The sequence below is a fragment of the Lycorma delicatula genome, chromosome 1, assembly GCF_047948215.1.
Source record: "Lycorma delicatula isolate Av1 chromosome 1, ASM4794821v1, whole genome shotgun sequence".
NCBI classification, from domain to species: Eukaryota; Metazoa; Arthropoda; class Insecta; order Hemiptera; family Fulgoridae; genus Lycorma; species Lycorma delicatula.
The window spans coordinates 255411211-255436984 of record NC_134455.1 but is presented as its reverse complement, the minus strand read 5'-3'; the positions used below and the strand labels follow the sequence as shown (position 1 = coordinate 255436984).

General features: G+C 31.7%; 1 protein-coding gene across 1 annotated transcript; it reads left to right on the top strand.

Annotated features, from left to right (window-relative positions):
- The first annotated feature begins 11116 nt into the window (after positions 1-11116).
- LOC142330531 (large ribosomal subunit protein uL14m-like) lies at positions 11117-25254 on the top strand. Its single transcript, XM_075375870.1, has 3 exons — positions 11117-11248; positions 16698-16881; positions 24690-25254. Exons 2-3 carry the CDS (start codon positions 16707-16709, stop codon positions 24941-24943), a joined length of 429 nt encoding a protein of 142 aa, XP_075231985.1. The 5' UTR covers positions 11117-11248; positions 16698-16706; the 3' UTR covers positions 24944-25254.
- Positions 25255-25774: the final 520 nt, after the last annotated feature.

Below are 25774 nucleotides of genomic sequence, written 5' to 3'. Positions count from 1 at the left end.
ATTAGTGCTAAGATCGAGTAGCTCCTCTTGTAATATCACATTCTTCACTTCCGTTTCATCAAATGGATTTATGATCCATGGTGGTATTTCCATCATCAGAATATCTTCAAATCTGATTTTGAAGTCATCATGCAGGGCAATTAAATGTTGAACGTATGTCTGAATATCCTCATCAAGGTATTCTACCTGTGACAAGTTTGAAAACTGGGAAAATACACGCCGACTAATATTTTGCTTCATAAATTTCAATTTTCCAAGAAAAGCTGAAATTACCCCCTTTGTTTTTATTAAATTGAGACTGTCCCCTTGTAATTGTAAGTTAATGTCATTAAATTTTTTGAACAAATCTGTCAAATACGCGATGTCAGCTTTCAAAGTGATCAGGTTTTCTTTTAAATCTGAATCTTTACCTTCCAGAAACTCTAAAACTGATTCAAAAAGTGAGTAAAATCTTGTTAAACATGCACCTTTCGACAACCAGCGTACTTCAGTATGTAAGAGCAATCGTTGGAAGTCTTCATCATTTTCATCGCACAATTGGGCAAATAAACTCGTATTCAATGCATTGCTTCTTATCTTGTTAACAGCATTGATTACAAGTTGAAGCGATTGGTGCAATCTATCACTAAGATTTTTCGCTACTAGGTGTTGTCGGTGGATGACACAGTGAATTGCAGTTACCTCTGGTATAATTCTTTTAAGATGGCTTATAAACCCACGATATCGCCCGACCATGGCAGGAGCTCCATCTGTTGCCACCGAAATGATGTGAATATGTGAATGGAATTGATTTTTCGTTAAAAAATCACTCAGGACATTATTGATTCACCTTTAGTGTCCGTCTCCAAAGTTTTCGCGAATAGTAGCTCTTCATGAATTTCTTCGTCCATAACAAATCGAACATATGCCAATAATAATGTTTCATTACCAGGTAAAGTTGACTCGTCCAGTTGAATAGAAAAATGAGTTGTTTGCAGATAATTACACAAGAAACTTTCAATATCTGAGCTCATTTCATCAGTACGTCTTTGTACAGTGTTGTTATTCAAAGGAATTCTTTTGAGTATGTCAAATGGAGATTTGTCCAGAACAGTTTTTAAAACCTCTTCAACAGCGGGTAAAATTAACTGTTCTCCAATGGTGTGCGGTTTTCCAGATTTCGCTGTAAGTAATGAAATATTGTACGATGCCCGCAAGCCATCATCGTTACTTTCAGACGTTGAAGCGAACATACTGTGCGCGGTAGGTCTCTTTTAATATTTTTCCTTCAATGTTTGAAAATATTTCAAATCTTTACCTATTTTATCAGGATGACACCTTCTTCTTAGATGATCTTCGAGCTTCGATGGTTTCATAGAGTCATTGCACAAAAGGCATATAGCCAATCGCTTGTCTGCCTTGATGGAAGAAATCCAAATTTTAAATAATCAACACTGTACAGTCGACATTTCTTCTTAGATTCAGCCATGTTTCGTATCAGTTACCTACCGGTAAATAAAAAAAAAAACTTTGTTTTAGTTATCTCAAGGCGGTCTTGCTTAACAGGATATGACTATTTTAACAGAATAGGATTAATTAATTATTGCAATGAAATAAAGTACCAGCGGCAAACTGATTCTAATTATTAAAAGCAATAAATCGGTAAGATCCATAATAAAGTTTTATGAAAATGGCTGAACCGATTTTAATGTGATGTAAAACATTTTTTCATTAATTATATTTTGATATATTTCTGTAAATTCTATAGAAAATACTTTTAAATAACCAATATTTTGATATCACAACTCTACAATTTTAATCATTTATTTATTACTTTGATGCACGTTACGAGTATGTAAATTTATGAAAATATACAACGTGTTACAGAATAAGGGTTACAACCGGGAAATGGTATGTTCAGGATCAGTTTTTAAGTCGATTCCAATAGTTTTTTTTATATATCTGAAAAAAAATTTAGACCAAAAATTAATAAATCTTTAAACGGAGACAGTAAAAAGTGGTCACATTACAATATTGTGATGTCGCGTAGGTAGCGTAGCCCCGCGGCTTTGACCGCGCCGCGCGCGACGTTTCAATATTGTGATTTGACCACTTTTTACTGATTTTTTATTAATTTTTGGTCTAAATTTTTTTTCAGATATATAAAAACAAACTATTAGAATCGACTTAAAAACTGATCCTGAACATAACATTTCCCGGTTGTAACCCTTATTCTAACACGTTGTATAGATGTATGTAATTATTAGTGAACCACCACACAGTCGGGTAAAAAAAATATTACTAATAAAGTAGGGACAAAAAGTCCAACCTTTCTCGGTTTTCTGTTCTTTTAGGGAAGTCTCTAATAATGGCTCTGTTCAGTATTTAATTTTTAATACGTACCTTTTTTTTTTTAATCCTTTTTTTAACCAGACTAGGGCAACCGGTAACCGCCTGTAAGACGTTGCATCGGTTGACCTAATGTGACGCGGCGAAGACTAACCATCCCCCATCAGCAGTATCCGCCCATTGTTTTAATACGAACCTACTACACGCAAACATTACAAATATACTTATTACAACATAAATATATCTTTATCGCAGGTGGGTTGGAAGAGATTTCTTTTAGAAATAAGCCTCGCCTTTTGTACTTACGTATTTTTTGTTTACTGACGTGTACAATAAATTGTCAAATAAATAAATAAACAATAAATAAAATAAAAGTAAGTATAACAAAAAAGCAGGTAAGTACTTACTATTTTTTCCCACACTGGCAAACGCTAACATCTATTCACTTTACTTTTCTTTTCGAAATTCTGGAAACAAATGAGTAACGTTTATGGGAATGGAATGGAATGCAAAGTTGGCAGGAGTCTATTACTCCCTACTTTATCGCAGAACCTGGACAGAGTCCCTTGCTGCTGGATCATTCTAATCGGGGTTGTTTTTTTTAAAAGGTTATTTTTAATCTCGGATCTAATTTTTCAATTTTTGTCTATTATTATTTTAGTGAATTTAAGACGGATTTAATTGCATTCCAATCCGTTGTTAAACCAGCGTTATCGAACCCATTTCATGGGCCGACCGCGGAAGGCTAGGCTTATAAAGCCTGTCCTCCCGACGTAATTCCCCTTCAGACCGTCCACTGAAGTCCTTTCGGTGCTAACTCTTTAATAGGCTAGCAGGAATACGCCACAACGGGGCACTACCTGTAAGGAGGGAGCAATGCGTCCCCTTTTCCGGAGGAGTCGCAATTGCTGGGTTATTTTATCTTATTGTAAGTTTTGAAAAGGAGAGGATGTTTAGAAGCTCTTCATCCGCTTCTGGTATGGCTGCCCTTCAGGACGCATCTCTGCTGGGCTCTGATCCGGACTCCAGTCCGTGATGTTGAGACGAGTGGCTGGTCTTCCTTCTTCTTCATCTTCATCTTCTCCCTCTTCTTCTCCCGAAGACCTCTTCGTTCTTCTTTGGCCTGCACTTTCCAAGAATTGGTAGTAACTGAAGTTACATACCATTAACCTTGTAATTCCCGAAGCCCCGAAGGGCTGAACGGGGGAAAGTGCAGGTTTCTTCGCTCTTCTGTGCTGTCAGTGGCTGCTGGGCAGGTGACTGCTGGGCAGGTGGCTGCTGGGCTTGCGACTGCTGGGCTGATGGCTGCTGGGCTCGTTCCCTTTTTCTTCTTTCTCGAAAGGAAAGGAAGGTAATGGGGAACTTACAAATGGTGATACCTATTCGCGATCGCGGTTTTGGGGCGGCGATTTTTGTGGAAGAAGTAAACAGTAATTATTCACTCCACGTAATTATTAACCTTCAGACACACGTGTGTCTGAGAAGGGGTTGGGGGGACCGCGTGGCCGCAGTGAAGAAACCATTTGTTTTTTTTTGTGGTGGCTGTTGGAATCTGCAACAAAAGAAGCAGAACACACAAACGAAAAAAAAGAAAAAAAAAAAAAAAAAAAAAATTTAATTATTACTTTTCTTTCGGCTGGCAGGATGAGACGGCACGTCGAGTCGTTCCACATCCACGTTTCTCCCGTTTCTGAAACAAGAGAAACAGAACAAGCCCTGAGGGGATTTACCGAAGGTCGTCTTTAGATCCTCTAACTGATTACATCTCACAGTCATCGCCAGGCTTCAGTCAGGATGCCACTGATGTAAATACCTCAGCAGACATTTGCATCAGTAAAATACAAATCAAATTTCACCTTCACGTAGGCCTCAAACAGACATCTTCATATCCAACCTAACATGATTCCCTCAAACTAACTGACCAAAAACCACGGAAGCGCGAACCCTGTGCCTAGTCCATCTTTGACAACACCATTTATGACTGTGGATGCCTCAGAAAATGAACGAGTTTAAAGTTAAATCAGTGCTACACTCATACCAATCAAAATTATGTCTTACGCAACTTAGAGATTCAGACCTACACCAAATTAAGTCGACCAATTTAGGTCACCTAACAAGGGGAACGCAACCTTATTCCGGTCTGCATAGGAGCCGGGGACAAACCCTGCATCCCCACCCAGTCCCATCATGGTGTCTTGCATAGCATTACCAAGTCACGATCACGACTGCCACCAATAGCGGGAGGCCACGCCCCCGGTCACATGGGTTAACATACCCCAGCAGCACGGCCACCCCCACCAACAGAAGCCCCAAAGCGAATTACAAACAATACCAAAAATTTTAAAGCCTTAAACAATATATTTAAAAACATTTTAATTTTTTTTAACTATCTTAATCAATTAAATTAGCTTAATTAAAAGAAACAATAACTGCCAGCTATAACATCAGCTGACACCAATTTGAGAACAGCAGTACCAGTAACTGAAAATGGTCACAAAGATCACTGAAAACACTTTTTTTAAATAAAAGTTTACTTGGTATGTCATTGCAAATGACAATATTTTTAAAACCTTCAAAATAAATAAATAATCCACCATATTTACTTAAATTAAAACCTCAATTATGTAATTAAAAAATAATACCTCCAAACTTAAGCAATAAACACATAATTTATTAAATTCTTATTAACAGTTTGTTTTTTTTTAACTTTGAAAAAAATCTAAATGTAATCTAACCATAAACTGATTCAATTAACTGTTATAGGATCAAACAATCCTGTCCGAGGACCACATAATTTATCACTGCTATAAACCTTCTGCAGTTGGTTAACCTGAAAAATGGCACAATAAATAAAACAAAGTTTTTTATCACCAGTTACCTAGTTCAAAAACACCATTACCCCTGTCACATTAAATTTTAAGAACCGATTGTAACATGGGAATTTTTTACTCTCTAGATGTATGGGAATAACACAGACAGAAATCGCTACAAGACTAAGTCAGAAGGTAAGATCTAACTTTTTGTAAGGGAATAACACTGACTGAAATTAACAGAAAAGTCTTACAGTCAGAAGGTAAAATTTGAGGTTTGTGTTGTCGATCACATCCATCATTCCCTTCCAGCACTATGGTCCAAGTACAGATAAGTGCTGTGGATTAGGGTATACGTAATGTCACAAAAATCAACAGCAGATATGGTACCTCTCTCTCTCTTTTGTTTCAGGTCTGTCAGAGGTACTGCAGATACGACAATATGGATTACACCAACAAGCAAACCTTCTTGGCCTCATGGTCTCCCCAACCCCTTCCTCTAGTGTCTAGAAGAGAATTTTGCTGGTATTTTCTGCAGAAATTCAAAAAGTGATCACTGCCACCCTCACACATATAAACTTAATATTAATTGAAAGTCCTCCCCCAATCCTTTATTTTACTAACAGAAAAAATAATGAAGACCACTAGAAGACAACAATGAACAACAGAGAAGAAATCCAGCAGAGAGAACAACAGCCCCACTCTTCCCAGTGATACCCTTTTCAGAGCTCACAGGTTTTTCTAAGATTACGGTTGTAAATACTTACAATCAACACAGAAATTCAGGCAAAAATAAAAAAGAAGCAAGAAGCATATTCCATTACAGTGAACTCACTAATTTAAAAATGTGAAGAGAAAGAATTCAGCCTACAATTATTAGCCTCAGATAACACATTCGACTCCTTCTGTGAAGGGAGTGCATTGCACCCTCCAAAAACCAGGGCCTCATCAGATGCATTTCTACTAAACGGAAAGGAAATTCAGTGGTCAGATTCAGTGGGAATCACATCTGCAGAAAGGCACAAATATCTTGCTTATCTCCCAAGGAATAACCCAAGCAAGAACATTTCACAAATCGATCTACAAAGGAACAGAATGCAATCTTCAACTCCATCTATCTTAAAATAATTAACATTAAAAAATGTTAATTCAGATATAAAATGACAATTAATGGTTTAATCAGAATTTTAAAATGTAATATGAACTTTGTTCTTTTTTAAAATTACATCTGTAGCAATACTATTAAACTAACCCTCAGCATTAGCAAATTTAAAGACCACTTAACAGAATGAATTAAAATGTTAAATAATAACAGTAAATTAAATACAGAAATGTATACAAAGGACACAAAAAAAAGTCATGCAACACAACAGAACTAGTCATCACAGATGGTTACAAATTAGCGCATGTTTAGACTAGTCCCAACCTGTACTGTAGCCATTCTAGTTACTGTCTCAGTGCCATCTGCTTTTTAGCTGTGTTCATGAAAAGTGGCAATAATGTCATGGTGGAAAACTGAATGCCAGGCAATGTTATGTTACAATCTTGCAAATGGGTTAAGTGTGAATCAGTGTTTAGAGGAAATGACTGCTGTGCTTGGAAAAGACCGTCCTAATTGTACAACAATATTTAGACAGTAATGAAAGTTTGAAAGAAATTTTGGCCTTGACATGCCACATCCAGATTGATCATCTTCATCTATGACTGAAGGAAACATTGTTCTGGTGCGAAAAATGCTTTAGACAGCCAGGTGTGTGGCCTACCACCAGAAAGGTATCTGTGGGCATTACTGCAACAGTTTGTGCTATTCTGCAAGATCACCTTCAAGTTAGAAAGCTAACTACTCTTTTACGTGCTGTATAACTAGACTGACGATTATATGGGAAGTTGTGTTTCATGGTGTAGTGAAATGCTGAAAAAGTTTGAAAATGGGGAATCTCTCTTAAGTGAACAGTACTGACAGTTGATGAAACTTAGTGGTACAGCCAAGTTTCGTCAACAATACTATTAAAAAAATAATAAAGTTTTAAAAAGGTTAAGAGTCGAAAGATGCGAAATGTAAGTGATCAAAGTTCATTTCATTGTATAAATAAATAGTTTTAGCTAGTAACTAACCTCTCCAAATTTGGCGGATGGCGAGCATAACTGCTGCAGTAAAACTATGCCAGAATAAAAAAAAATAACTCTATCGTAATCTCTCCAACACTAATAAAATAATATGAAAAAGACTGCAATGAATCATGAGATCTAAAATTTCAAAATTAATTGCAACATTACAGAGAACAAAATCTGAAAAAACGCGACAAAAATGTGCTCAAATCATTTTCTACGTACTTTAATTGAACAGGATTGAAACTTGCTATTTCCTAGTAGAAATTACGAAATTAGTAGTAGAAATTGTAATCATAACCTAAATTTCCTCGCAGAGTATTATTAATTAAGGTTCTAAAATTACAAATAAATAATTGTAAGTAAAAATCAAATAAAAAATTAATGAACTGTTCCTTGATTTTCTGGTCGCTCATGAGAACTGTTAAATTACACTTGCGAGCTAAATCACTAATTCTTAGAACCAAATCGTTTTTAAAATTTTCTTTTTGTCATTTCTTTACCTATTAATTAATTAAAGAAAATATTCTGTTTTTGAAAATTATTTCAGAATTTAAAAGTAGTTAATTGAAATTTCGATCTGTAAATGGCTATCCAATTTTAAAATTATGCTCTATTGGTCTATAAAATCAAAACTGTATTGGAGTTTAGTTAAATATTTTTTTATGGTTTTTAAATTTAAAAAAATGTTTCTGATTTTATCCTCTTAACGATCGGAGTTCCCGAAATACATTTTAATTTTAAGTAGTTGGTTAGCGTTTTTGCAAAAGATTTATTTTTCCATCAGCTTGAACGTGTTAAAAATATCCACAAGAATTAGAAAATTCATGCTTACTTTAACAATTATACTGTCAGACCATTAAGGACTTAGGTTATGAACCAATTCTTGACCTATTGAAGAATGGGATTTACCATCAAGATGATGTAATAGAAATGCGCTGGGTATGTAATAGAAATAGCTGAATAATATTTTCAGAATACTCGAATAAGTGAATTATCCTTTAATTAGTATAAAGTAAACATTGCTCTATTGTGTGACCTAGAATCCGAGTTAGGAGCTTTTCCAAAAAAGGTATGTAGACTTGGTCCTAATATTAAAGAGCGCGTCTAAGGAAAAAAAGCAGAAAGGTGGGTACTTACTGGCCGAAAGATATTCACCTGTTTGCTAACAAGTGATGATGTAGATGTTCCAGATTGCATCATTTACAAAATGATCTTTGACTCATTACAGGGTAATGAGTAGACTTGTGTATTCAGAGGATGTTTGAACAAACTCTCCACGCAGAAAAGAATGGAGCATATATTTTTTGAGTAGCTGACAAGAAACAGGGCGTCTATTTGATGAAGCTCTTGAAGTATTTAGGAAGACAAAATAGTAAGAAGATCAGTTTTTACTACAGAAAGAAAGACACAAAGTCAAAGGAAAAGAGCTACGATTCCCAGTGAGCCCACAAACACAGTAGTGGTCATAGTTGACAAGATGATGACTTAGGCCAACCTATTGAAGCAACTCAAGAGTAGCGTAGCACCTCAGGATGTTTCTGAGATTCTTTCTGTGAGGAAGCAGACGAAGGAAGATGTGCAAATTAGAGCGAGGGGAGCGGACGAGGGAGATGAAAATTTAAAAGACGAGACAAAATAAGGTACAAGGCGTCGATATATCCCTTAGAGGGAAACAAAATGAGAAAGTGTATATTAAAATTAAAGATATACATGACTTTACTACAGCGGACGGTTGAAGCGAAGTTCAGTCTCAAAAGCTTTAATAGAAGATAGTGAACTGCGAGTCGTTTTAATGTGACCGGCCTACCGCAATAGGTAGGTGGCCACAGTGGCTCTTCCGTTGAAGTATTCAGATGCTTTATAAGGAAAGGAAGAGTTCGTATAGGATGGGTTTCTGGCAGAACTGTATTAAGTTCTGGGGAGAAGAGGTGCTGGAGGTGTTTGTTTTTTAGACACATTGCCTCAAGGTGTAAAGGGCCAGATCTTTCAAAAGCTCGATGGTCAGGACGGAAATTTCAAGGAGCAGTGGAGGCAGGTATCTACATGCGTAAAGTGTAACAAAGGCCACAGGGTAGATAGTCAACTGTGTATGGAGATGAAGTAAGGAGTTATATAAGAAAGCACGGGAAAAAGTTTCCAATTAACCCAAATTCCAAGGGAAGCTCAGCAAATCCTAACAATCATGCCGAAAAAGGCACGGGAACTCCTGCATATTATCCCGATTTTGAGGAAAATCACATTAACTGTTAGAGAGAAGCACGGGAAAATCTTATAAATACCCCGAAGGGAATGATTTAAGAAAAGAAACTTGGGAAATCCTAATAATTATCCTGTACCGGACAGCATGCCCCAGAGTAATGACGAAAAGGCAGGTATCAGGGCATGCTGTGTTAGAAAGAAACGTTTCTGTCGGTGAGAATCCGACTGCATGTGCGTACGGTGGCTGGTAAAGCTTTCCCCTCCGACGCAAAAAAATATTAGTAGTCAGAATTTTTGAGGAAGTTTTATTTTTTCATCAGCTTCAACGTATTAAAAATATCCACAGGAATTGAGAAATTCATGCTTAATTTTTCAACTGTATTAGAAATGAGCTCTCAATAATTATGCAAAGATTTCTTTGCATAATTAAGATTGTCTTCCAAACTGTTGGTTTATCTCAACTCATTTCGCTCCTTCCCTTTGTCACGCATTTATTTATTGTTACTGTTCAATGTAGGATCCCTCAAATTTAACTTTAACTTGAATGTGAAATGAATATAGATAGGATAGTAAAATTTATATAGAATCGTATTATATAATACAACTTATAACACATAACTTGTATGCATTCATACAACCACAGTTATTTTTTTAAGCTTATTGCACATTTATATTTTAAATATCTACTCACCATTACACTGATTTCTTCGTTTGAAGATCTCATTCTAAAATTCGTCGGTAATTTAAACTTTCATTTACATCACGATTTAATTTGCAAGTCATTTCGCAAGAACAAATGTGTTCTACAATTCATCAGATGTCTGTGAACAAATTTATAAACTTTTCTTCAATCTAAATACTTACAACTATAACTAATGAAGAGATATTTTCTGGATCTCAATTCCTCACTCCCAAATTGATGAAATCTTAGTGTATTATTAGCAATGTTCCTTTCCGACATGAAAAACAACCCTTTTAAGAAAGTTAAATAGAAGCTTTTACAGATATTGTGGGAATTACTACTCGTCAAAGTTCAGTAAGCTCATTTTGCCCTCATGATGGGGATGGATTTCTAGATCGACGACTTTGACACCCACTACTTCTTACAACACTACTTCAGACACCAAGTAGGTCTACTCTGCTTCTATGTGTTTATGCTTTCTAACAAACGTTTATCTTGACAAGTAATACTTTTATATTCTAATTCTATTTTATCATAATGGAATCGCATTTTATATGATACCTGCAAAGTCTACTCTAACGCCATCTTCATCTTTTTACTACTGTTTCATAAAAGCCAGAAGTTTTAGTTAATTTTTTAGAGGCAATTATAATATTAGTTACACTACTTATCACAAATGATTATCAATTATCTATTAACCCCGTAAAGATAAAATTTAAATAATGTCTGATCAGTTTGAGATGTTAGTTAACAAATAAAATATCTCTACGTATCAAGAATGGAGCATATCGAGTTTTATTTGACTAGAATTTTTAATTTTACATGAATAAATTTAGGATACTAAATGGATATGTACTTAAATTTTAATGTTATTTTAAAGGACATTTAAATACACTGCGGCAGTAAAAATTTAGGTATAACTGAAGTAAAAATTCAAATGCTACCGACAATATTTTACAACTGCTGCTTTTAAAGATAAATTGGAACGATTAGCAGGGGAACTAGTTACCCGGATTCTAATTGTAAGGTTAGGAAATGGAAAAGGTCCGCTGGTATTTACTAATTGTTCTTTAAAGTATTTTTTGATACATTTTCTTTACTGAAGCGTTCCATTTCTGTAAGTTAAATAATGTGTACTGTATATAACTTCTGTTTTTTTTTTTATTAGTATTTTCTTTCCAGAAACATTAAAAATATGGGAAATCATAAATTTTTGTAACTAGTAGTTCTTTAATTGCTAACCCGCAACTAGGTCATATGGCTTTTTAATATGCCTTAACTTGAGTAATTGTAGACATAATTGACGCACATCATTACAAAGATTTAAACTACCCTCCGGTTGGATATATTTTATGCTGCAATTAATCTATTATTAGTGTCATTCATTCCTTTTCCTAATCCTCTTTAGTGGCTGTATAGTTAGCTTAGCTGATGTATCTGTGGTAAATCTTATACAAATTAAGTACAAAATACAAATTTTTACTAAAATACGAGATATTAAGACACTTTAGCCTGACAAAATTTGATTAAATCATCATCAAGGGCTAGGCACCATAATCTCTTGGTCTTCAAAAAAAAATATTTTCTGAAATAGCATTATTTAAACTTAAAAAATATGAATGATTTAATTTTGAATACATCATTGATGTCCTGTAATCAGTGATGTTGTAGTTAGTGCTAACAGTTTCTTGTCCTGAAGTAGTTAATAATCTTAATTTGTGCTCAAATTGTATATTTTAATTATGGATTTTTTTTTAAGCTGTTATTTTCATTAAGTTTAATGATTTTGTATTATGACGATGGCATTATGTGCAATGTGGAAAGATTAAATATTTGTGTATGAATCAGTTTCTATGAGGCAATTTCCAAGGCTAGGTGTATTGAGTGTGATATAAAAATGGAATTAAATGTCTGAGATAATGTTTGCAAAGTTTAATTTTTATTCTTCTTAGTTAAAGAACACAGCAACTGCAACATTACAAGAACTAAGATTTTTGTTAACCTAACAAAAAAGGTTGTTTGTAGTATACTATGAATAAACACTATACGTCAAATCCAGTACGTAACGTAATTATGTTTTTTTATCATTGGAGTCAATGCTTAAAGCATTTTTTAGCTATTGATCTAAATAAAATTCAACAGCTTCACAGATAAATTATCAATTGTACTTCTGCAGAGCTTAGGTCCTAATGTGATCTCAGATTTCATTTACTATCATTATTACTAGATTATCTACACTGATTGTACTGTATATCAGAGCAGGTGAATACACATCTGAGTTATACATTTATTATCTGTTGTCTTTAATAAATCACAGTTATTTTTAAATGATGGTATAACCTTTCATTAGAATGGAACTGAAATCGTCTTATGTATTATCATTTAATGTATTAATCATTAGAATTAAGAGATTAAATTTAGTCACAGATATGATCTCACTTTCCAGTATTTTACTATAACAAATAGTCAAATTTATTGTAATTGATAATAAATTCAAATGGAAATTAACTGTGATTTATTTAATTTAAATTTAACTTAGAATATAATTATTTTGTTTTTATATTGTATTACTGTGTAATTCATTTTTTTTATGTACTATTGCCTGGTATATTTTTAATCGCGTAATTATATATATATTTTTTATTTTATAGCTATGTCACTAAGTTTTTGAAACACATTTTACAATAAATTGTACAAATATTTTTATATTTTTAAAATAAATCCATTCATTTGTTTTGTAAATTTTACAATGAAAAAGGCAATAGCTATTATATATAAAGTTAATATATATATATATATATATATACACACACACACACACACACATTATTATTATGTTATGAATATATGCAGATATCCCATGCAGCTTCCTGGGTTTGGGATCCATAGGCAGCTAATGTTCCTCTCACAGACTTTGACCAAAATATCAGAGACATGTGGTTAATTGAAACCCGACCACCAAAAAACACTGGTGACCACGATCTAGTATTCAAGTGCCAATAAAAGCAACTGCCTTTTTATTAGAATTCAAACCTGAGAACTATCAACTTCAAAATCAGTTGATTTATGATGACCAATTTTACCATTTATCTTATCCACTGGCTTGGTCTACACACTACGATATTTGAACATTGTAATATGCAACTGTAGTTCTAGAAGTAGTTGCTATAGATCTAGTAGTTGAACTTTTTATATACTATAATAATTAATTTCATATGTATTAATGACTTGTAAAAAAGAATTTAGTACATAAGTGGTACGGTATAGGTTACAAATATTGTGAAGTTGGTGTGTCACTATAATTTATAGTATTGTGACAGGTATTACTATCATTTTAAACATATGTAATATTTAATTATAAAAATGATATTTAAAAATTATTATGAGCTGTTACATACAAAGTTTAACCAATATTACCCGTAAAATAAAGAATAGAAATAAAGTTAATATTATTATTATTATTAATGTTAAACACTACTCTTATGTTCGTTTGTATTTTTGTATTGTAATATTTGTAATATTTTATTTTTTATAAGTGTGTGCAGGCCTGGTTCTTCCACACCCATGATAAAATCTTATCCTCATTGCTGCTTGATTAATCTTTTAATTTTAAATTGATTATAAATTTTCTGATAATCCTGCTTGGAGTTTCAGTCTCTCATGTACCTTCCCCTGCAGTAGATAGAGGATTGCTCAGCAGATATGATGGGTACAGGAGATAACTATTGCTGCTGCCTTGTAGTTTGGGAGTTGGTTTATCCAAAGATAGGAGAAAAAAACCTTTAACAAAAAATTACCTGTTCCATCAGGTCATGTGGTTGAAGCATCAAATTAACTCCCCAACTTTTGTGATAAGTTGATTATTACAAAAAAAATGACCAGATTGAGCAGAATAAATATAGAATACATCTATGTGCAATGGATTTTGGAACAAAAAGTTTTCAAAATTCCGTTTGGTCTTTATAATTGTTTTTACGTACCATGGATCATCAGTAGACTTTTATCAATCTCAATGAAATTTAAGGACCATTATGAAAAATACAATGCATTTTCAAAAAAATATATATAATTTATAGCATTATCAAAGATCCAAATATATCTTGCAGGTGGTTTCACCCATTTTGGTAAATAAATATTGAACTCCTCTGTATGAACCCGTTCTGTAGAGACATATGATCTATTTTTATATGACATCATCATTTTTTATTTGTTGGTCTTTTATTACAGACTGCAGGACTTTTGTACTGTAGGTACTGTTGATAATTGTTTATCAAAATTATAACTCAGCTGCTGACAGATTATTAGAACTGTGTCTTCCTCAGATTGGTTTACAACAGTATGTATTCCAACATTCAGTTATCAATGACTTAGTCTATCTGGTCATTGCAGTCCTCTTCTGAATCATATTCAGTTTCATTACCAACATCCTCTAGAAGTTTATTGAAAATTTTAATTATATAACCCACTTGTTCAGCTAATATCTACAACTCAAGTATCTCAAATGTAGTCCGATCTCAAACTCCTGAACATAAAAATACAAATAATAATGTAATAAATCATATAATTAATGCAGTAGGCCTACAGTAATAAAAATATATATGAATAACTTTTATAAGAAAGAATCTTTACAAAAAATAATGCGTGTAATAAATTTTATATTTTAGTAGTTATTGCTTCAGTAATGTGTACAATACAAGAACATCTATTACACTAATGTAATCAAACTTTAATGCTACCAATAATATAACAACAATATTAGACAACATCCAAAGTATTGCATAGTGAATAAAGTTGTTAATTCTTTGTGGACATTTGCCCTCCAGGTCATTAATGACCAACACTGAATTTGAATAACTGCTATGATAATAACCTCCAGGTCATTAGCAACCTGGGGTAAAATACGTTTGTCATAAATACGTTATGCACATATGATGAAACATTGTAATATTATTTATAGATATTGTTATTTAGATTCATTGTGGGTTAGATAATCGTGAACCATTGAACAAACCAAGTAATACATAAATATTTACTTCCATTCTTCAATGATGCAACCACAGTCATTGAAGTACACAGCACGATCCAGTATTTTATAGGAAAAAAATCTTAGATAGCTTCATGGAATGCTGCAGTTTGAAGACAAGAAAAATCAGTGTTGTCAAAGAAGTTCATTCTCAAAGGCAAATAGAAAATATTTCATAAACATGCATGGTTTTGCACAGAAAAAAAAAATCTCTTGGGTCATTAATGACCTGGTGAGCAATAAAGGATTAAGAATTTTTTAGTTTAAATAATTACCTTCATATATAGATAGCATTCATTTGAGAAGAGGACAATGAATAATTTGAAATTATAAGAATGAAGTGAGGACCTGCATGTTATAAGTTTGTTTTATGAAAAATGAAAATTCAACAATTTCAGCAAATTCATTTCAATAGTAGCTATTAACATATCTGTTTATTTAATGTTTACTCTTTGTAATCAAAATATAAGTTAGCTTTTTGGGATAGGAGATTTAAAAAAATACAGATTCATCAGTAAAACTATTCTAGGTGAATGGCTTTGTTTGAAATAATTATTTGATATAAAAAAATTATTACATTGCTCTCTCTTTTCTTTTTACAAAGAACATTGGTGGGGATTAAAGCTTACTGAATTTGGCTCTGGAAGGGAGTGTAGAATTAAAAACCAAAAAGAAAGACTACATATGTAGTAGATGATTAGAAAGAACATTAAGAGGTAAATTGAGGCTAACAGCTTGTTACAATATAGAAAGAAATAAAGAAGTTATATTAATTATATAGGTAACTTACGACAATTATAATACAGCAAAGGAATTAAAAGTATTTTTTTTAATTAACTTCCCTCAAATTTTAATCTTACCTCAACCTTTATTGCGTCAGTATCCAAACATATGCTGGTTTGAGTATATTTATGAAGACAATTAAAATGGCTTTAAAATTCTCTTGAAGTTCATTCCATTAATTTATCAATATTTTTTTGTTTTATTTCGCACATTTCTTTTTTGTATGGTTTATGTTAACAATTTTGTAATTATTAGTATTAGTATATGTGTAGACAAAACACTTTCAAATATGACTGATCTACTTTTTCACTATTTGATAATGGACCAATACATGAAATTTTGCGCGTTTAGTTATGTATTTTATAAAAAACTCTGTATTACTTCTATAAATAATTTGTTTAGTTAACTCCTTAATAATTCTCTATTCATTTGTGATTTATATTTGTGTGCAGAAATGTAAAATTGTATTAATTATAATAAAGTAATAAGTAATCATTTTGTGGATGATTTGAATTTTATGTACAGTTATGCTACTTTTATCATTACAACTATTAATTTTTCCCTAATTTTTGTTTTTACATCCAAAATATTTTATTTTTTTACCATTCTCAGTATCCACAATGAACTAAGTTTCACTAATTCCTAATTCTGTTAGTTTAGTTAGTTGCTCATTTTTAACAGCATAAGAAAAAAAAATCTTCTTTAAAATTTACTATAATTTTTATTTTTAATTTTAGTTATCTTATTTATTTTGTTGCAGTTCTGCAGAATGTTTTCTAGTGTACTGTCTCGATATATTCATACATCTCCTATGTGCCAGCAAATTATAAAGCTTACTAGATTGCGTGTTGTTGATAATAGTGAAATAGGGAAACAGGCTATGGCTGAAGGGAAGCCTCCTCGTGTTATTCATATTTACACCAAAAAGAAGTATGGAACAATAGGTCAGTGATAATATGAATTCTTAGTGAGGATGATTTTTGTATTCTATGATTTCAGATCTTAATATCCTTCCCATTTTCCTGATTATTTATGTTTTTGTTATTTCAATCATAAATCTGAATTCTATGAAAGTATAGAAATGTAGGTATACAAACTTTGGATGCAGTTGAAACTGGCTTAAAATTAATGCAACACTAGGTAAATATAAAGTTTATTTCTCCTCCTGGTTTGATTGTTCACTGTATTGATAAATTCACTAAAACAAAGAATTGTGAAACTGTAATTGCATGCTTTTAAGATTAGTTAACATAACCCTGAAAAATATGAAAGAAACGTATTGGATTTAAAAAAAAAAATGTATATTTATGAGGTCATTGGTGTAGGAATTTTGCAGAAAACTTGTATTTTAGAAGAACTCTGGATTCAGAAGTGAATAGTTAGCTGTACATATCAAGCTGACTTAAGTGGTTTTACTACTTTTAATAAAAAATATAATTGTAGAAATGATTTTTTTATGATTAATGGTTTTTTTGGTCTTATATTCCAAGCTGCATCAGATGCAGTGAAAAAGGAAAACATTCCTTTTTTTGTAATGTATTAAAACAAATTAGTAATATCAGAATGATGCATAAAATATTCCTGGAATGTTTCCCTTCTTGTACTTTATTTTTAAATAACTCTCAATATTTGTGACTATAGAGTGCTCTGTTATTCACATCATGCATTTAAAATAATTTGTTATTCAGTAAAGATTTTGAGGTTAAAGTTTTAAGTGAGTTGTTGGAAATTCAGATGAAGGTAGTCCCAAACCAAAAAAAAATGGATGTGGCAAAATTCATGTTTTAATGAAATCAGCCAGAGATAGAACTGACGAGTTTGTTACTGATGAAGATATCTTGGTAGCAGATAGAGAAACTGGACTTGATTGTGGATGTAGAAAAAAGTACACTAACAGCTTTAGTAATTTGGGAAAAGGAAATATCATGCAATATAATGGAAGACCAAAAATTGAAAGGGACACCTCTCTAATAGGTGTAAAAAAAAAGAAAATGTGTAATGTTTGAAGGCACTGGCCCGCAATTGAACATTCTAAGCACTTTTCATTGTGTTGAAGTTTGCAGCAAATCATTCTTAAGTTTGCTTGCATTTTTTAGTAAAACTCTTTTCTGGCTGTATAATTTTTTCTGAAGGTTGAACCCCAATGGATGTAAGGGCTAAGTATAATAACCACATATATATTTCAAAAGATATATATAAATAAAGATATACATGTATAAAAATTAATCTACATGTATCATCTTTTCCTACTAGGATTTTTCACTATACTAAAACGCTTGATACATATTTAGAATCTGGATTAATCTGTAAGAAGATGCACGTCTTCTTCAACATTTTTTTCAAAATGTTGTGAAATATGAATATTATTTACAACTTTTTAAAGAAAATTACAAGTACCACTTTGGATGACCTCAGGCTATCTGGAATTTTTCATAAGAGCTCAGGTTGTATAAAGCTCTTCATCGTTACCTCTAGGTAATTATGTATGTTCCGAATATAAGAATTTAGGCATGCCATTAAAATCTACTACACTTCATGATAATGCAAAACAAGTTGCTAGTGCTCTGTTATTAGTGCATAAACAAAGAACTAGAACGTTGTATGCAAAGCTTCAACATATTGAAATTAGCAAACATTAAAATGATGTGGTTAGAGTAACCTCCCTTTACTTTTCATACTAGTCCAAGAGATGTTTCATTTAAGAAAACTTTGGCATTGTCTTCTGTATCCGCAATATTATCAATGGGAAAGCTGTATTTTACACTTTTATCGTGAAGGAGTAGCAAACTAGGGCCCCAATGAAGTGTGTTCTTTCATTAATGATTATATTAACAAGGATATATCTCATAAAATAAAAGTTCTCTATGTTTTTAGTGATGAGGCCACCGACCAGAATAAAAATTAAAATGATGTGGTTAGAGTATTGTGTGATTTTATGCAGAACCTCCCTTTACTTTTCATACTAGTCCAAGAGATGTTTCATTTAAGAAAACTTTGGCATTGTCTTCTGTATCCGCAATATTATCAATAGGAAAGCTGTATTTTACACTTTTATCGTGAAGGAGTAGCAAACTAGGGCCCCAATGAAGTGTGTTCTTTCATTAATGATTATATTAACAAGGATATATCTCATAAAATAAAAGTTCTCTATGTTTTTAGTGATGAGGCCACCGACCAGAATAAAAATTATACAGTTTCAAGATTTTTTCTATCTCTAACAATGACAGGTTTGTTTATTCAATCAATATCCTATAAATCATCGCTTCTTACCGTGTGACTGAAATTTTGCGACAAAGAAAAAGGTTGTATGTCGATCTGACAGGATATATTCTCCTCTGCAATATAATGACATCATAAAAACTTCAAAAAAGAAACAGCATACTTTTGATATTATGTCAGTGAAAATATTGATATTATTGAATTTAAACACTGGTGGCCCAACTCTTTGTAGAAAACTGCAAAAGCAGGGCATACCTGTGGCACGCCTCCACAGCTAGGCCCTCCAGATGGGTTGCCCTGGCAGGCGGTGTCTTGGAATAGGATTATTAGGTGTCGAAAATTGATTACTTTTTGTGTTAAAATATTTTTTTTGAATGATGAAAATTGATATAACGAAAGTTAAATTAGAAATTCAACTCTAGAATTTGATACTAACAAATCGAGATTTTCCGTTAGTGATCGGTACATTCTAGTGCCTACTTTTTGGTTATAGTTCATTATTTTATGAAGAAAAACAATCACGTAAATAAATAAAAACATGTAAAAAAAATTTTATAACACCACTTTTAAATTAAACACACTAAAAGGTAAAAATTAATTTTAGGACAGTATATCAGAATGGTTTTGAAAAGTTTTGATGGTGATATGTAAGATTATGTGAAAATCATAGCTTCAAATTAAAAAATTTGATGTTTTTGCCAATCTTTTCTTATGTGTGTTTGCATCCCTCTCTTTAGGCCATTCATCATGCATAAGCAAAACTACTAGCTCAAACATGCATTTGAATTGATTTTCTTATTTATGTTATTAATTAATTAATAAAGTTGGAGTTTGGGGTATATAACTTCATTATTTATCCTTTGTTAGAAGAGGTGTGGCGTAAAGTTTTTAATGCAAACTTAATAATCAATAATTTTATCTTTAATTGTAATGATTTCTATACCAATCTAGAACACATTCTGTTGTTCTTTATTTTACATATTACAGATTATCAATTTTATAATTTTATTAATCATTGCAGTAACACAAAGTTTGCTGCGATTTTGGCATTGAGTTTTAAGTTTTGGGCATTGAGTTATAGCTAATTTGCAGTTGTATTTCCATTTATTTATTGGTAAACATTTATTAAAAAACTATATACAGGGGGTATCAGTTGATTTACATGGCTAATTCATCCCAGAAAATTGTCATATAAATTAAAACCATTGTCGTGTAAATCAAAACTGTTTTCTCAAGAAAGGTATACAGTACAGTACTGTATTACTGTACAATATAGTATCTGTATGTGTACATATTTAGTAGACTAAATCTGTAATTCTTTTCGTATGTAGAAGATTTTTAAACAATATGGCTAAATGTGCTTTAATTAATAGAATGCAAATTGAATCCAGAACAGTAAATATGATTACATATTGTACAGTGTTGAAGAAACAAAATAAAAAATATAAGAATAATAAAGTACAAAAGAAAAATCATAATACAGTACAGTATTATTATAAAAATAGTTATCTTAAAATAAATGTATATAGGCCTAAATACAGTAATGAATATTAAAAAAAAAAAAAAACTTGTGATTTAATTCAGCTTTGGTTTCTTAAAAAAAGTGTCCAGTTTACGCTGCTTTTCTGATAATTGCAACTGATCTAGCAGCATCTTGTATCATTTAACAGTCCATTTACAATTTTTGTACTTCGTTCTCGATAAGAATCATTTTCAGTTATATAATTACAAAATTTGTTGATGTATTCTAATGCATCCTGCAATCCTTTTACTGTTAATTGTGGCTGAAAAAGGGGAGGATGAGATTCAAGGATCACTTCTTGCAATTTTTGATGACCCTGATTTAAATGTGTCACTGCTATTCAAATTGTCTTCTAGCTGCTCATTTGGCAACTCAACTAGCGCTAACAAGTCTTCGTTTTCTAAAAGTTGTTTATGTCATTCCACAAGTTCATTTATATCTTCAGTATTGACTTCGAGCCCTACTCTGCTGGTGAGTTGCATAACTTCATTATTAATAGTACCTGTAATTCCTTGTCCGATATCATCAAGTGCAGTTTAATTTTGATAATCATCTTGATATAGCTTGTGCCATACTTTACAAAGCGTCTGTCTTTGATATTTTTTCCAAGCTTCACCAACATGAAGGACCATCCTTCATGCTGTACATGTGTACAGCATGAAGGATGTTATATTTTTTCCAGAATGTTCACAAATCACAGATCTCATTGCTTAAATTGTTAGTCACAGAAACCATTTGAGAAAATGTTTTTTTAAGATAGTAAGCATTAAATGCGGCTATCAATCCTTTATCACATGACTATATCAGTGATGTCATATTTACAGGCATATAAATGTCTTTTACATTTGAATTAATTGCTTCCAATTCCACGGAGCTTGGATGTCCAGGAGCGTTATCGAGCAATAGAACGGCTTTGTGTGTGATATTGTTTCATCAACATTAAATAGTTGCTGTGACTTGTGGATACACGTCTTCTTTCTTCATTGTAATTTGCAGATCTTTTTTGAATTTTTCAGCTTCTTCATTTGCACTGGCTGATTCATCTTGAATGAAAATGTTATGCAGGTTTGAACGTTTTTTAAAATTTTCAAACCATCCTTTGCTTGCATTGAATGGGTTGATATCTTCAGCATGGTATTTAGGTCTTAATAGTTCACGCAAACTTAACGCTCTTTTACGAATAATAATAGTTGTCACAGGAATACGACATTGAGTACAATCTTCTAAGAAAATGTTCAAAAGTTGTTGAAGTTCAACCGTTAAGGGAGATCTAACCTTCTCCCATCACAATGATCTGTGCTTGATTAGTGCTCCGTGAAAATATGTTGGTACCTGATTCCCTCCCTTCATAGTCTTATGCTAACCTCTTGTGAAAAAATTTCAAAAAATTACAGAGTTTTAACAGATTCTGACAAAAAAAAACATTACGATTGGATATTTTTTATGCCTGTAACAACAAAAAAATTGAAACAGTACAAAAATTACGATAATTTAATTGCAGAATTTTTTTTGCACATTCTACCACGTTTTTTATTAGCAAAATTTTTTTCTTTTTGCTTTGTGTTTATGAAACATAGTTTGCCAATTTAAAAAATAATACTTTCAAGCAAATCGGTTGAAAATTTGGCAAAATATGATGAAAAACCCGTGTAAATCACAGATTAGTAACATATGTTAGTATAAGTGAAAGTAGATTCAGAAAACTACGTTTTATAAAAATCCCCACCACTGAAAAGGCTATTCAAATTGACAAAAAACATTTTTACTGTATACTGTTATTCATTACGAATCGTTATGTGTTACATGTTTACCGATACCATTTGTCAAAAAAGATATTTATAGACCTCAAGTAAAAGTGACGTATTTATGACCACAAATTCCTTTTTTTTGTGTGTGCCGTATATCATAATTTATTATGTTTCAATACATCGATATGTTGCTACTAAGATAAGCTATTTTTGTAAATAATAAATAAATCCATAATCGTCATAGCAAATATAATACACAAACACACACACAGATACAGACACAGAAGCACATTTCTGAGAAAAAATGGTCATATTCTTTCTAGTCAAAATAAAACATTTTAAATCGTATAAACGTCGTTCAAATTGTGTAATAAAACTGATTCCTTTGTGAATATAAAACAAAATAACTGACTTAGATGCCATATAAAATGATTTTGTAACAGCGTTTTAAAACTGACACCGTACTTAATCAGTTCAAAGACTAAATTATCTGAAAAGGAATAAGATATTCGTGAAGCCTGAAGAGGAACAGCATTTTTTCCAGCAACCATAATTGTATCATTATTTTTTATTATTGAACAAACTGTTGATTCGACAAGGCCATATCAATGTTAAGTAAACCATCATATCATGTTTTTTTGTATCACCTCCAACTTTGTCTCAAAAGTGACAGTTTTTCTTTTCTTTTCTGTACGTTTAGGGTCAGACATAGTTAAAAACACGAAAAGTATAAAATAAGAAGGTAGAATGTAAATAATTCACAATATAATCCTAAAATATTTCGCATTAAATTACAAATATTTTACCTACTGTAGCTTGTGTATCATGCCTTGAACACAAACCGATCAGAATTATATGCTGCACAGTAAATAATGTAAGATAAAATAACTCAACACAATATATTCTTTAAAAAGGTGATGGCTGACTGACTGTGATCATTAAAATGTTTATAAACCAAACACTTCAGTGTTACCAAGCTTCAGTATGCTATTATTGAAAGAGAAAATCTGTTTCATTATTTATTGGGTTACATGTGTATATAAGTCTATGTGTATTGTTTATCGAAAAACCTTTTTAAAAATTCTTTCAGGAATACTATTTTATACCTTATGTACAGTAATTCTGACTGCGATAATTCAAAACCAGACCAAGTTAAGTCAAGGGACAGTGTTATAAAATCAACTGTGCAATTCAAAATCCTGTAAATCAAATCGCTTAAACCGTGGTTTTACTGTATATGAATGAAGACAATACACACAATTCTGAATTTGTAATATTTAAGAATCTGATACACATTTGTGAAGTAAAAAGATTTTTTAAAAATTAAACATTTTTCATTTCCTTGAAAATGATTTTTTAAAGCCAATAATTTTTTGTCAGTATTAAACCAGTTTCAACCATATCTTTTCAAACAAAATTATTCATATGATGTTTTTGTTTTAGTTATTTGAACAATTAAAATTTTTAAGTTATGAATGATTGTACTTGGACTGCCTGGTACAACCCACTGGGTTGGTCTAGTGGTTAACGCGTCTTCCCAAATCAGCTGATTTGGAAAGTCGAGAGTTACAGCGTTCAAGTCCTAGTAAAGCCAGTTATTTTTACACGGATTTGAATACTAGATCGTGGATACCGGTGTTCTTTGGTGGTTGGGTTTCAATTAACCACACATCTCAGGAATGGTCGAACTGAGAATGTACAAGACTACACTTCATTTACACTCATACATATCCTCATTCATCCTCTGAAGAATTATCTAAACGGTAGTTACCGGAGGCTAAACAGGAAAAAAGAGAGGACTGCCTGGTACTACAGAAATAAAAGAAAGTTCTACTGTTAATGATACATTGATTTTAAATAATCTGTTTTCATGTTAGACTCATTATACTAATATTTTTTTAGGCTAAGGTTAACCTGTTATGAGATCTCATAGAGATCTCAAAATATGGTCATATATTTGGTCAATATATTTCAAAATGTGGTCACCTTTGTTCCTTCCTGAGACAGGGTGGAAAAAGTATGATGTGGCTGGCAAATTAAAAATCAGTTCTTATCTGAGGAGTGTAAATTTCAACTCATACATTTTTTCTGATAAAAATAGTTGTCTCTAGATTTTCTTGGTCAGCCTTGATCAGATTATAAATTCTATTGATTGTTAATAGAAGTGTTCTACCTATTTATATCAAAATCTAGCTCTTGTTAATTTGTATTATGTTGCTTTATTCAGACTGAGTATTTATTAAAATTTACTTTATCATTACAGGAGACAAAGTATTGGTTGCAATAAAAGGAGAAAAGAAGAAAGGTGTAGTAGTTGGTGTTAAAAAGCATCAAGCACCAAGAATTCCAAAATTTGATAGCAATAATGTTGTTTTAATTGATGACACTGGTACTCCTCTTGGAAATAGAATACACGTTCCAATACCTTTGCTATTAAGAACATTATTGAAACAAAGAACATTTGCTAAAGGGACGGATTATACCAAGATATTAGCTATTGCTACTCGCTTTGTGTAATTGTTTTAGTATTAACAATGCGTTTTATTTAGTAGAAAGTGTTTATTAAATATAATATATCATTAAAGAAAATAATTTTTATCATACTAAAATATGAGATACTGTTTGGTTCTAGAGTTTTTATTATTAATCGTGTTAGATGTTCATTTAGAATGACTTCTAACAGTGTGCCGGTTATTAATATCTATATTACTATGTTGAGTGTCAGTCTATCTTATATCTACATATCTGAAACAGGTTTGTATAATTAATACTTTTTTCAACAGAAGCTGAAACCAATTTGATTTTGAATAGAAAAACGTATAAAATGACTTTTTTTATTTTTCATTTACATCTGTTACTATATTTTTTATTTTTATAATGATGAATTAATTCATCACAGAAGAATTAATGTGATATATGTGGGCATATGTGAATGGAATTTTGTAGCATTTTTAGACTTTTTTTTTTTTACTAAAAACACATTTATGTACATGCTAAGATGTGAACAATCATTAGATTAAAATGTTTATTTTCAAATGAAAAATATAGATATAACATTTTATACCCCATGAAAAAAATATCAAGTATTTCTTTTCATAACAACTCTTTCTTTTTGTCAACATTAAAAGTACACATGCAAGAAAATAACATGCTAGTAATATAATTAGGACTGAATGGTTTTATTAAAAGGTGATTTTCTGTAAATGGAAGAAGTCTGGATCACACATTATCTTAGATTTTTAAAATTAATTACATTATATGTATGCGATACAATTTTAATTTATTTTTTGATGTTACACTTCTGATGAGTTGAAAAGTAAATAACTGATTTTATAATTATGGTAAAAA

What these genes read in the sequence shown, in the direction of transcription:
- LOC142330531 (XM_075375870.1), top strand. Translation starts at nt 16,707, where the DNA reads ATGTTTTCTAGTGTACTGTCTCGATATATTCATACATCTCCTATGTGC. An exon ending in AAAGAAGTATGGAACAATAG is followed by an intron (nt 16,882 to 24,689) that starts GTCAGTGATAAT and finishes TTATCATTACAG; the next exon opens with GAGACAAAGTATTGGTTGCA.